The 14,673-nt window shown below is 38.5% G+C and overlaps 1 protein-coding gene across 1 annotated transcript in view; it reads left to right on the top strand.

Annotated features, from left to right (window-relative positions):
- LOC139449468 (von Willebrand factor A domain-containing protein 3B-like) overlaps positions 1-14,673 on the top strand; it is a 521,695-nt gene that overhangs the window by 167,020 nt on the left and 340,002 nt on the right. Inside the window, exon 15 of the mRNA XM_071230886.1 lies at positions 7,177-7,415. Within this exon, the coding sequence (XP_071086987.1) occupies positions 7,177-7,415 (239 nt within the window). The remainder of the gene's footprint in view (positions 1-7,176; positions 7,416-14,673) is intronic.

The following is a 14,673-nucleotide window of genomic DNA, read 5'->3' on the forward strand; positions in this document are numbered from 1 at the left end:
TGTTGAACATGTCAAAATAGCACTAAATAAACATCACAAATGTCGATGTTTAGTTTCACCTCAGTCTCTTAGATAGTGGGGTGTGTAAAACTTGAACATTGTTACATCCATCCTTGCCAGTTTGGGCTGGGATGAGTCCAAAATTACTGCTCGGGTACCTGTGTCATGTATATATGATGTCACACAGTGGGTGCACAAGAAATGACGTAATAAATTGTGCACCTCACTGTCGTGTTGCATATTGCATGCTTTTTATATACTCAGTGGAAGAAGCTGATTCAAATCAGAATTGCAGCGCCATTCTTTATTGTCAAGTTGTCCTTTAGCTTTGGTGTCCTTTTGTTTGCGGTGACATTCTTTAGTGTTTCCTTTCATATGGTGTCAATTTGTTTTGTACTTTGACCTTTGTTGGTAACATTTACTACTTCATTCGTAACATGACTAGATTTGCATTCTTTGCAGAAAGATCGCATGTCATCTTACTGTTATTCTTTTGTGTGTAGTAAACTAGATACTCTGCTAAACAACATAACATTCACCTGTTTTATATTAATAGTGTTTAGTTTATGTTACAATTTTCTTTCATGTGAGTATGGATGACATATAACTGAGAAATAGCAGTAAATATGGCATCTATTCATCTTGAAGATTCTTCTCTATTGTTGAATTGGTCAAATACATACCTTGAAACATATCTACGTAAGCATAATTACATTTGTGAAATATCTGCACTGAAAACTGATGAACAATTATGTATGATTAGATTGAAGCTTGATTTCAATAAATATGTCAAGGCTAGCACAGCTCTTTACCATATTGTGGGCCGAGCACGTGTGTGTGCACATGTATTTGTGATGTGCTTATGAGGTGTCTTGTTTTTCACTATATTTTCCAATCACCCATTGGGGAGGGGAGATAGATATCTGTACAAGATCTTCATCTTTTTATATTTTAATTGCTGTGACGTAGATGTGATCCCAATCAACTCTTTCACTCTCCCTCTCACTATTATCTGAAGAGGTTGCAACCTGGTGAAGGGAAATGATTGAACTGGTGCCCAATCTCATTAAAATCAGACCTTAGTTCTTGCTGCTGCTAAACAAAGATCTGAAGACATCCCATTAGGGGTCACGTCAGAACGACCTTTCATCCGACCAATCAGTGCGTCGCTTACCAGATTATGAAAGTGACAGTCACAATGTGATTTCTAATCATGCAATCTCAAAAACTTTAACATGGGGTATTCCGAACGATAATTACGGGTTTATCGACTGAATCCTTACTATCTAGACCATCTATTAGCAATTCCAGGATGTTTTTTTTGTTCAGGTTTCAAATTTGTAATCGAGAATTTGCTAAAATACGAGGGGTGTTCATTAAAGATTTCCCCTAAACCACTTAGGGCTATCATATTCGGTTGAAATTTCACATGTGTAATGATACATGTATCTATGGATTATGTCTGAATTTGCACCGAAATATTAATCTTACCACTTTTACAGGTGTTATGATCGAGTAGGGTGTGACAATGGAGCCAGTAGAATACCGAGCAGTGATAAGGTTTTTATATTTGAAAGGTCGCACACCAAAAGAAACTTTCGATGAAATGAAAGCAACTAATGGGGAAGATGGCCCATCATATGACGTTGTTAAACACTGGCATCGCCAGTTCAAGTGTGGTCGGACATCTGTGGAAACAGCTGCCATTCCTGGTCGCCCCCATTCAGCCATTGATGAGGACACTATCCATCAAGTGGAGACCGCCATTTTGGCAGACCGACGTATAACTGTTAGCCAGTTAGCAAAAGATGTCAAGATCAGTGTAGGGTCTGTGGAAAAAATCATCCATGACAATTTGAACATGCATAAGGTGTCTGCACGATGGATTCCCAGGTTGCTCACACCTTTCCAAAAGCAGGAACGAGTCAATTGCTCAAAGGATCTTTTGGACATGTGCCAAAAAAAACAGGCAAACTTTTTTGACAGACTTATCACACAGGATGAAACATTGGTCCATCACTATGATCCTGAGACTAAAGTCAGTCGATGCAATGGAATCATGTGGAGTCACCACCCCCAAAGAAGGCACGTGTCAAACCCTCTGCAGGCAAGGTCATGCTCATGGTGTTTTGGGACCAGCACGGAGTAGTGATGATGGATTTCTTGGCAAAGGGTACCACAATTACAGGAGCTTATTAAGCTTTACTGCTGCGGAAATTGTGGGACGTTATCAAGCTTAAGGCGACATTTTTTTTATTTGTTGGTTTACGGATGCGCCGCTCTTTCAAAGTCCAAATGTTAAAAAAAAATAAAAATGAAAATTACCCTTTTTTTTATTACCGCCGATCTTTTCGACAAAAAGTTCAAACAAAAAAAGATTGCTTTTCCTCGTCGAGCTTAAAGCAAAGGGAAGTCACTCTGATATTTCTTGCTGGGATCCTTCTTTATATCATCAAAGCTTGTCAACGCAAAGCGCAGTGGTGACCAGTTTAACTATTTCAACACTGTTGGCCGTTCAAAGCCACAAGTCACACCGCACGGTAAACCGTCCAAGCCACGTCAAAATAGTTTATAATTATATTAACCTACTTGTCATATCATTCATTTATTAAATCTATCATATTTCACAATGTCTGAAATACCTATTCCATTTGATTTTATCATTTTTTATTTTATTCACTTGACACTATTTCCCGCAATGTTATTGAAAATAAAATTCTCGGACACACTTCGACAACGAGTCCTCACGGGCTGAAACGTCTTTATTTACAAAGTAATAAAATCATCAAAAATGTATCTATAAAAGTTGCCAAACTGACATCTTAGTTATTATTTCCAACTTTTCGTGCGATCGCATATCGTAAGTCAAATGACATCTCGGCTTTCGTCGCCTGGATTTCTCGGCTCGGACACGATGTCTTAATGCGAAAATATATGCATAAGAAATCTTTGTCACAGCTCGTAACCTAGCTCTATACATCCATAAAGTTCCATATTTTTAATATAGATCGCGATTTCATGCTAAAACGTTCAGAATAACATGATTTAATACAAACCTTTCGCCAAAGTCTGAACATTATCTTTGCTGTAATTTGATTAGCTGCCTTAGGTCACATGCTTAAATTTGACTAATCACGAACCTTGTAGCAGATTTTGTCGGTGAAACAATATAAGTTTTTTTAATGTATACTGACATGGCAGGACGTATGTGTTATTCATACGAAGCTTTGAAAACCGAGGTATTTCCTCATGTTAGTGAGCGGACAGCCACTATCATCGGGAAATGGGTGATGACAGATATTATTTGTAATTCTTTTTAAAATAATGTTCAACGTAAACAAATGAAAATTAAAAAGAAATAGGTAAGTGGATTTTATGAATTATTATATTTGCCGAAAAAATCGTTAGATTTGCGCTAAATTTGGACGTTATTAATGTTTTAGCTTACATTATTATTTATTTAAAACGAACTTTATTTAGTTGTTCATGAATTATTTAAATAATGAAATACACATATCTTTCATATTTATAAACAATAGGATTAAAGACCTTTCAAATAGTGTATGGCCAAACATGTAGTAGCAAAGATGTTAATTTCAGCAGATAATTTCCTTGATAAATGTTGGTTTCATCTATCACACAACAGTCTCTGGGAACTTGGTGTCACAGCAGTAATCTTCTGGTTGGCTGGTGTTGAAAGAGTTAAACGTTGCCCATGCATTTGCTGCCAAAATAGCAGCGTCTTTCATGCATTTCCACCCATGACATGAATATTGTTATGTTGTCATCCCTGCACAAGCTGAGTGCAAGGGATATAATAAAATGTTCCTGAAAAATTGAGTTATTTTACTTTTATTACGCCAGGATATTTTTTTTCATACCTACCTAACTTTTTAGGACAAAATTCAGGTAAAAAAAATTAGAGAGGCTTTTTTTTTTTTTTTTTTTTAATTGGCCTGCCTCACTTTTGAAATGAGTTTGAAATCCGTAAACCAAGAAATAAAAAAAGTGTCGCCTAAGAGGCGTGGCATGCTGACCAAGGGTGTCCGTCTCCTGCAAGACAGTGCTCCAGTACACAACTATCATGTTGCCCAGACAGAAGCGCGGTCCTGTGGCTATGAAATCCTTCCACATCCTCCGTACTCTCCTGACCTTGCACCATCTGACTTCCACCTCTTTCCAACCATGAAGTCATTTTTGAAGGGAAAACGTTTCACAGATGATGAAACACTGATTTTTGAAGTCAAGTCCTGATTTGAGACGCAAAATGAGGGCTTTACAAGCGAGGTTTCCATAGTGGCATAAAACGATGGGAGAAGTGTGTAACTCTTGGTGGTTCCTATGTGGAGAAGTTTTATTCCACTAGGTCCATCGGAAGTGGGTCAGGGGAAATCTTTAATGAACACCCCTTGTATGTTTCGAAGCATAGTCGCCAATTTGAAATTTGTGCCGTAAAGCACGAGAAAGCTGCCTTCTGATTGGTCATTCCATTGGTCGGTCAAAGTTCGCGCAAGGTCGGTCTGACGTGACCCGTAATGGGATGTCCTCAGATCTTTGTTTAGCAGTAGCAAGAACAAAGATCTTATTTTAATGAGATTGACTGGTGCCCTAATGGGAATGTGTCAGCTTGCAAAATTGTGTTTTGCTTAGCCAGTCGTGAAGAGCTCTAAGGTTAATGAGGCCATACAAGACTTGATGATAAAAGCATCATCATATGTGGAATAAGCAATATGAAGTCAATATTTCACCTGGTGGAAACATGTATGATCATCTTATTTTAGTACTGGTAATATGAACATATATCAACTGTTTATATATACTGAAAAGCTAAAGAAACATCACCCCAAGTAACATTGCACGAAAAGTGGTCATTTAAATATCTGTGTAATTTTTGTCAAAGTTTCTAAAATTTAACATTACTTTTTCCGGACAATAATACTGATCGCCCAAATGCATCACGGCAACGGCCATGGTTACTCGATGCACGTGAGTCCAGTGCAAATTGAAAATTCCCCCATTTCCTGCCCTAAACAAATCCACCCAGATCAGATAACATGCATTCGTTATTGAATTGCTACCACATGCCACATCACAAGAAATCAGCGACACCAAGGCCTTGGACAATTGCAAGCTGGACAAACCGCCCGGCAAGTAGCCAATGCATTTCAAGTCCATGTAAGGACTATATACAGGCTCCAGCAATGGTACCAGACCACCAACACTACAGATAACCGACCACATAATGGAAGACCAAGGGTCACCACCCGGCGTCAGGATCGTCAGATTGTGTGACAACATCTTCAAGATCGCTTTGTTATTGCTGTGGAAACTGCTCGACAGACCATGGTGACACACCAGCGACTCATTAGTGCGGACACCATGCGTCGACGATGGACGAGCAGACACCTCCACTGTCACACCGAGGACCCATTCTGATGCCACGTCAATGCCGGGACCGTATTCAGTGGGCAACATAGCACCAGCATTGGCTCCACCAGCAGTGGGGAAGAGTCCTCTTTTCAGACGGGAGCTGTTACTGTGACTCAACAGCAGATGGCAGAGAGAGAGAGAGTCTGGCGACACTGTGGGGAACGTTTTTCGAATGCTTGTGTTGTTGAGAGAGACTCGTGGGGTGGTCCGAGCATCATGGTGTGGGGTGGAATTTTCTTGCACAGAGGGTCCATCCTGTGGTCTTCCAGAATATCGATCCAGGAAGAGGCAGTGGTGTCCCGGCAGCTCGGTACATTGATCAAGTCTTGAGACCACACGCCATACCTCATTTGTCACGTCACCGCAACCACGAGTTTCAGCATGATAACGCCGGTGCCCACGCTACGAGAGCAACAAGAGACTTCCTCCAGCAGAATGGCATCAGAACCCTGGAGTGGCCTGCCCTCAGTCCTGATTTAAATCCCATTGAGCACCTGTGGGACGAGATTCAAAGACGGCTGAATGACGTCTGACCAAGGCCAACAACTGCAGCTGAACTGCATCAGGCGTTCCTCAGAGTGTGGGCTCAAGTGCCTATGGCCTTCATAAACCACCTCATCCATTCCATGTATCGACGTTGCGTGGCAGTCATCAATGCACATGGCAGACACACGAGATACTGACTTGTGATGCCATTTTCTCAGAGACTAGTGTTGTGTTTCACTTGGAGAACATTTGTCTCTATAATTTCAACCTTGATGATCAGTTTTGCCAAGTATCATCTTTTTAATATGTCTACATACAGTGTTCGGACAAATAAGGTTTCTCATATATCTATCCATGGTGATGTTTCTTTTGCGGTTCAGTATACATTGACTTGATACCCCAAATGATACATATTTCTAAGGTATGGAAACATTTGGAAATTTACAAATTTCCATGCTTTACCTTTGTATATTTTAGACCCAAGGACATCAAGAAATGCATTTGAAACCTACAATAGGTTGACTGTAGTATCAACTCCGGAATTCATGCTTGGAAACTTCTGAATATCCTGTCATACCATTCATTACTATGATGTGTGTGCATGTGGCAATAAATGATGGTCATTTGTTTCAGTGTTCATATGAAATTTATAGCAGGAATCATACACAAATCCAGTCATTGCATGCATTTCCTACTATATTTGCATGTTTCAAAGGTGTAAAGTCTGGCGTTTGGTCCTGTGCCTGATCTTATAGCTTCTCTTCTGATACTGCGTAACTGATAAAGGTTAAATTTGTTAAACAGGTTCTATTTTATGAAGACATCATTTTCAAATCAATGTGTTTTTATTGTGGAAGTAATTTTGATGTTTTAAATCAATTTTTACAATAGTTCAAAAAATATTTATTCTTAAGAACCATGGGACACAGGCCTTAAACTTTGTGTCAATGATAATCAGTGTTCTAAATGATGTTTTCCATGGAATTTTTTGCACCAAGTTTTCTTTAGGTTCATAGATTGAATTATCATGAAATGTCAAATGAGCTACAGAGCCTTGTGTCTCTGTTTTATGATATCTGGCATGTGGCTATTATTCAGTAGGTTTCAGCACACAAACAAATTCCTAATATTCTGTCTTTTAACCAGTTGTATCTGTCTTCCTCAGTAGAAATGTCCTGTCAGAACAAGATAAGATGTACAGCTCATATCTCTTATGTTATATATTGATGATGATGTTTTCATGTCTATTATTCATTGCAGTGAAAACCAGTTACCGGGCATAGACAAATCCTTAAGAGGACATCCTGACAATACAAGAGATAAGTTTCCCCTCCCACGACCAAAGAGTGCTCCACCCCAGGAAAAGCAGTCTCTGGTTCCCTCTACGTGCCCATTGTCTTCAAATGGGTTGAGATCTAGCTCATCTATTCGACAGTCCATCAGCAAAAGATCAAACCAGAAGACCACACATGCTCAACACAAACAGCCGCTGACAGCAAGTAGGACTAATTGAATTTGGTTGACCTTCATCACATGATCAGTAGTGATTTATTGCACCACTGCTTGGTTCATTACGTTTGTGCAAACAATGACAAAACAATGAATACATGGAATCATATCTTTATTGACATATGTAAAAGATTGTGCAGTTTAGGGGGCTGATTGCCAATGACCCTAGGGCTAAGTGACAACACTCTGGATGTGTCCCTGTTAACCCTTAGAATGCCAGGTACTTAAAGAAATTGGGGGGGGGGGGGGGGGGGGGGAACAGTTTCTCCTATAGGAGAATGTTTTGAGGCCCAAACCAGCCATCAGTCCCCAATTTTACTGAACATTAAAGGCAATTATATAATAAAAATATAGTAAGGAAATGTAATAAATGATGACATGAAGATGAGACTTGTTAAAAGTCAGGTGGGTGGGTAAACAAATAAGTCATGCATGAAAATATCTTTCAATATGCATATGGTTTTTGACAATGTAGTAGCTAGCTGAGATGCAGAGTGGCTAAAGTAGGCAAAATTAGCCAAAGCACTGTGGTAGAATTTCATAAAATAAAAAGTAAAATGTAAATTAGAATTGTATGAATAGTTATTTTGCAAAAAAGAATAATATATTTTGCAAAAGAAGTCATGTGAAAAATTAAAGTACCAGACACAAAGTAGTTTTGCTGTACCTGTGGACTGGGGTTAGGCAACATCAAAAAGCATGGTAAATGAAAATATTAATAACCTGTAGGAAATCAAGCATGGTACAGGGAAGTTATAAACAAATGTTCAAAAAGTGAAAAGTGCATAAAATGATTGAAGGAAATGTCATTGTTGCTTAAACTCATAAAACAAACCTATGTATAACCATTTAGACATCAGGATAACATGAAATCACTAGTAAGTTGTAATTAATTAACACATTAAGCGGGGTTATTAAAATGGACACTGTCCATGCATCCATCCATGACAACATTGACTTGGTCTCAAAATGGGGGTCCTTATGCAATTAGTATAACTAACTAGTTGGCATATTCTTGAAGCTGCGTTACACCCAACTCATGTAGTAAAATTCAGTAATACATATGATGTTTTGACTAAATGCACAATACTATAATTTGCGGTCTATATTAGCTTGTGTCCATTTGGAAATCCCTCACATTTTACTGTGATTGCCACATAAAGTTGGTAACAGCACTGATGTAACATATAACACTGTCTTAAATAACATAATTTTCCATGTCTGATCCTTATCTAGTGTTGTGAAAAAAATATTGACAGAATTGTTATTTAAAGAAATGCATTATATTTTTCATTTTGTTTATATGATAAGCTGTTTATGGCTCCATTCTTTCACAAGGACAATATTAATAGTCAGTGAGAGCACCTTGTTTGTCGATGCACTTGTCATGAACACTCGTCATTAAACTGTCTATGGTAGATATGGGTAGATTCAACCATTGTGTCCATTATCTCGCTGATCGTGTCTTTACATCACTCAAGACTTTCAGGCTGCAACTTTGCAACATTGTCCTTCATGAACTGCCTGACATTTTCAATGGGATTACGATGAGCTCAAGGGCCAGGAATATCCATCACATCATCATCGTGGTTATCTGTAAACCAGCATTTTGTGAATGCTGACGTCGGAGTCCGCATTGTCCTCCTGTGGAACAAATGGAATATTACTTTGTTCTATGGCTGATTCTGAGAGGCCTTTCTAAAGAATATGACAATAGTTTTATTTCCCCAAAATACCTATTTCCACTGTATCTCTGCTGTATTTATACATATGTCACTAAACTTACATTACCATTTCCCAAATCTACTCTCACAACTTACACGTCAGGAAATTTTGACATTTATTTGAATGATTATATCCCTAATAAAAATGCTAAAGCACATTGGTTGTAATCTTAAAATAGTAAGCATTTGTCCTCAGAGATGCTCTGCCTTGTTTCGATAAAATTGCCAAGTAAAATTGCACATGTGGTTAAAAAACAACTGGTAGCACTGCTCAGCAGTTATCAAACTGTTCTTACAATAGCGATATTGAACCAACATAATGCTTACAAAATCCTCTACCTCTGTTACAACATTTCCAGTTTACTATATTTTGGCTGCAACCACACAAGAACTTAATTTTCAGATTTTCAACAGAAGTCCTCTTTATTGTCATCTATGCAGAACAATTCATTTCGCGTAATAACATCTAATAGCATAATAGCTAATTGTACACAAAGGCGGGAAAATCCTCACTTCTTTCCTGTCTTCAAGGGTGAACACTTATTTTATAGCTGTCTCACACTCTAGCACTTGGTTGTGTAGTCACACTATTTCTAGTTAGATTTCAGTTTAAATACTTGAATAGTTAATATTACACTATTATTAGACTATTGGAATTTGTATTTAAAAAGTGGTTCTGATCTTGGTTGTGGTCTACCAAGCTGTTTAAAATCCATGTATTGTGGCATGAGTTTTCCCAAACTGGAGTGAAGTCATTCAACTGGAAGTGCATGCAACTTACTTATCAATGTAGCTATGGCCGTGTCACTTTCTATTTTACAGTTGCAATGCATATGTATTTGCTCAACCGGAAGTGATGTCATTCAACCTTTGTTGGTCCAACATCAGTGTCATCATCTGTGAGCTGCTTGTTCTCGCCACCCCACATTTGTTCAAGAAGTCCAAATCCAATTTTTGATATGGCCACCATGGCAGCCATCTGTGAAAACCTATTTGTGACCATTAGTCAGCCATGTTTGTTCAAAATATAATGAATATTTAGTAAGTAGTTGGATTCAGTACATATGGTCCATTTTTCATATTTTTTCAGTTTGGTCCTTTTGACCTTTGTAATGTGACCATGCTTTTACACTGTTATTTTCTCAAAGCTTTACCACTTCAGTGAAACCCACGAGCACGGGTATGGTGCTGACAAACCTAGAAACATAATCAGGGAAAACCAGGATTCGAACCCACAATCATAGGTTTCTGGCGTGCCTAAGGGATACAACTCTGCACAGCGAATCGTGGCGCCTTAGACGACTGGGCCACCCTTATTAACAAGGAAATATGGATAGCTAGAATTCAGAAAAATGTACCAATCAGTAAGTTATCTCAACTTGCTACATAATAGCAAAAACCTTTCAAGTTCACAATTAACAAATGTCAAAGTTTGGTTTCCCTGTTAGTGCCAATCCTGGGTAGAGTTGCAGCGATGGATTTGATTAGTCTTGTCCATGTCAGAGATAATGGATTCAGTTCCTTTCCCTACTTGTCAAACTGACTGCTGACACTGGTATGCTGCAGTTCGGGAAATTCTTCTTGGACAAGGGGGCAGTTGAGGTCTCAAGTTATCCTCTTCAGAGGTTTGAGGATTGAGACCAGTGTAAGCTGCCAAAATCTACCCCACTTCAGAGTATATCCTTGAACTGTCTCACATTAAACAAAGACGATGCTAGCTGCATTGTCCAACTGCAATAGGTTCACCTTTTCAACTGAGAGAGAGGTAAACTGCCAGATTGACCTTTCAATTGCCAACACATTGATGTGGAAGGGATACACTACAGACTCCTAAAACCCACTGGATTTATAATGACTGAGAAATGTCTCAAGCCATTCTCAGCTGCCAATCTACCCAGAATCTACCCCCAGGGGGTATAATCGGGGAGTTCCCAGAATCTACCCAGGTGTAGATAATAATAAATTGTTAACGAATCAAAAATTTTAAAATGTTGTTTTATGCATGCAAAGAAGAAATAAATATTGTTGAAACTAATAAAAAATATCTTACAAATAACAATGACTTTAACTCACTCTAGTCATCATCAATTTGTAAGTTCGAAAGTTGGTGTTGAGAATTGTGTGAGGAAATGTCTTACACTTATGTTATTGAATAAGCTTTAATATGCTTTGTGAATAGACCTAACTACTTTTGATTGCATATAAAACCATTTTGAAACCAATTATAAGTATGCACTTGTGTCTGTAAGTACCTTTGTTTCGGGAGGCATGTGTCACAGTATAAAGAATACATTCTGACTAGAGAAGACATCACATCATTAAAAGCATCTAATTATTTGTCCATTTACATTCTTATTCTTCAAAATATAGTCAGATAGGCGTAATAAATTTCACGAAGCAATTGTCATTGTCTTAGTCAGAGTTTTTATATGACAATCAAGTCCCATTGATCCGACATGATTGGTTGCATATGATTATGTCGGATTCACAAGGATGTTGGATAAACAAAATTAAGTAGTATCAATGTTAGTGATCGAAAATCAGACAACTATATGATAGATAACAATACAAACACTAATTGTTCATTAATTGTTTATTGTTAAGCAAGTTTATCTCTGCAGCCGTTGTAATATGCAGCTACCAGCCAGCTTGTCTCGCATCAAAACACACGCTGTGTACTCGCGGGCAGAATGACCACGGAGTATGCTGATCACTGTGTCGGATTAACAAGACTGATTAATGAGTGATTTCGGTAAATCGTTGCAAATTACGTGTGTCGGAGTCGGATAAAGCAGATTGTCGGATTAACGAGACTTGACTGTATTTATATTTGAACTGGTGTGGCAATTTAAATAACAGGATATGAATGTTTTAAAACAAAGTAGATGTGTACTGAATAGGCATTTATGTAAACTTAATTTTACTTATTCTAAACTGGGCTTTAACTGAGTCAAATGTTTTTGACATATCCTCAGCTGAATTTGATTCTGCAACAATTATGGAAAGATAGAACTTTAGTAAATGGTAATAAGCTAAGAATGTACAGACAATTTAAAACTGATTTTTATATTGAGAAGTATGTCAGTGCTTCACTTGATAGATATGAAAGAAGTATTTTGAGTAAATTCCGTTGTGGAACCCTGCCTTTAGAGATTATACCTCAAGGTAAGTTCTGGGAACTCCCGGAGTATATCCCTGGGGTTGATTCTGGGAAAAGGGTAGATTCTGGGAAAGGCTTACTTTGAAGGGGGGCTGTGTGTATTCTTTCAGCCTTTACACCGGTACTGTACCTGTCAATGCTTAACAGATACTCTCAGTTAGAGAGTTTCAAGATGGATTCTGTTGATCAATGTCATGGAACCATACATCCACATACCAATGTATCAGCCCTCCAGGAAGTATCTAAGTTTCATGTTTTGGGACTGGTACATCAGTTTTCAGCAATCTGGTCGATCTAGCAGCAGTGCCATATGTCTTCACTTGATAGGTCTTCTATTTTCTTGTGTCTGGATGATTCACACATCCCAACAAAACAATTTAGATATGTGCCTTGTCCAGGGTTTATGTGCTATAGGTACGTGTACTAAATCCCAAGATATCAAAACTTGTCCCAGAGCATCAGTACACTTTTCTCAGTGTAGAATTTGATTTATACTATTACACTACGGCTCCAGCCAACTACCATTTGGTCTCATACACCAATCTAGCTGTACTGCTGGGACAGTTTTAGTCAGAAAGAGTCCTTTTTGAGGATACTGACAGTGGCAAAACTAGTGAAACAAGCACTTCAGTTTCAGCTTCAGCTAGTCGGAAAGTTGGATGGTCTGCATTGGGACAGATTCATACAATGACTTGAAGCATGGTTTCTGCAACAGAACTGTCCCTTGCATCCTCCTCTACCATGTCTGTCCCTCTTCACATATGAGAGTGAAATTGGCTTGAGACATTTCTCAGTCATTATCAATCCAGTGGGCTTTAGGAGTCTGTAGTGTATCCCTTCCACATCCATGTGTTGGCAATTGAGAGGTCAATCTGGCAGTTTACCTCTCTCTCAGTTGAAAAGGTGAACCTATTGCAGTTGGACAATGCTGCTAGCATCGTCTTTGTTTGGTGTCAGACAGTTCAAGGGTCACCTGATAGCAAGGCATATCAAGGGGAAAGTTTAAGTCATTAAAAATGGGGACACTTAAGATGAGTGTGGCCTTGGGGTTGTTCTCTCTATGACCTTCTTGCCACAAGACTCAATCACAAGACTTACACTTTTCCATCTCAGGGCTGAGACTGGTAGCACCTTGGTGGCCAGCACAACCCTGGTTTCCACTTTCCTCGAGGTATTAGTAGCGCCGCCCGTGTACTCCCTCTGTCTAGAGACTTCATGGCACTGTCATTGTCACAACTATCTGAAAATGTCAGAAGACTATCTGGCATCCTCTTGAAATGCAGGCTTTTTAAGCATCGAGGCTGATTGCATCTCTGGAACTTCAAGCAAAAGCTGAAGGCTAAGACTGCTTGCTTGCTCATATTAATCAGCTGCTTCTGAAGTGCTACCTACGATAGTTTTTCCCTCACTGTCTCTGACCCTGAGAAAAACTGATCTAGATATGTGTTTATCTACCTTAAAATGGTACTCTTACCAACTGGCTTTTCATTTCCGATAATTTTGTGGGAAGGCAGTTGTTCCTGCATCAATATCCTTTGATCCTGACATTCCCCACATGGACAATGCCCCACATGGATATGTCCCCTCAGGACTATTCCACACTCAAAGTATGGCATTTCCCCTTCCCTCCACTTTGTGTTTCGTTTTTGTGATAATTAATAAGAGGAAGTTTTTTAGGGACTAAAATTTACCACTAATTCTCAGAGGATATTGGAAATGATATAGACTGCCATGTTGTCTTAAGTAGACATGATTTCATTGGACTTTGTGATTTTGACATTTGCCCAATAAGCATACTTAGTATTGGTGCTTGGTGACTCCAAACTTTGGAGTCCAAAGATAACAGTTTATTATCAGATGAAATAGTGAATACATAATACCATGTAGATATAATGTCCTTACAATTTTTTCCATCACGCTTATAGAAGGAAGTCACTTAACCAGTTCATACATCATATGTCAAAAAAGATACATTGTAAACATACATGGGCTACTGTCTCAAGTCTAAAAGTTGAGCTGGTATTGTAAGTATAGCAGTGATAATGTGGAAAACTTATGATAATACCATTATTCCCACCCTGTTGATATGATATCAAGCAGAGGATGAGACCTGGCGATTCACAGGTCACATGTAACGATCAGAAATCCACCTGGTAAATGTCCAAGCTTTGTTGACTTTGTTGACTTTGTTGTCCAAGTACTCCAAAAAGTTTGGCTATTGTGTTGCAAGTTTGTATTGCCTAGTATTATTGTAAGTATGTTATGTAAAGTGTATTATCATAGAATGCCTCATTTCCTAGTTGATACAAGAAGATCAGTTTTTCCTTTGTGCTTTTTAGTTAGGATGTAATGTATGAACTAATT

Source organism: Haliotis cracherodii, unplaced genomic scaffold (assembly GCF_022045235.1).
Source record: "Haliotis cracherodii isolate W230 unplaced genomic scaffold, xgHalCrac1.p SCAF_8, whole genome shotgun sequence".
NCBI classification, from domain to species: domain Eukaryota; kingdom Metazoa; phylum Mollusca; class Gastropoda; order Lepetellida; family Haliotidae; genus Haliotis; species Haliotis cracherodii.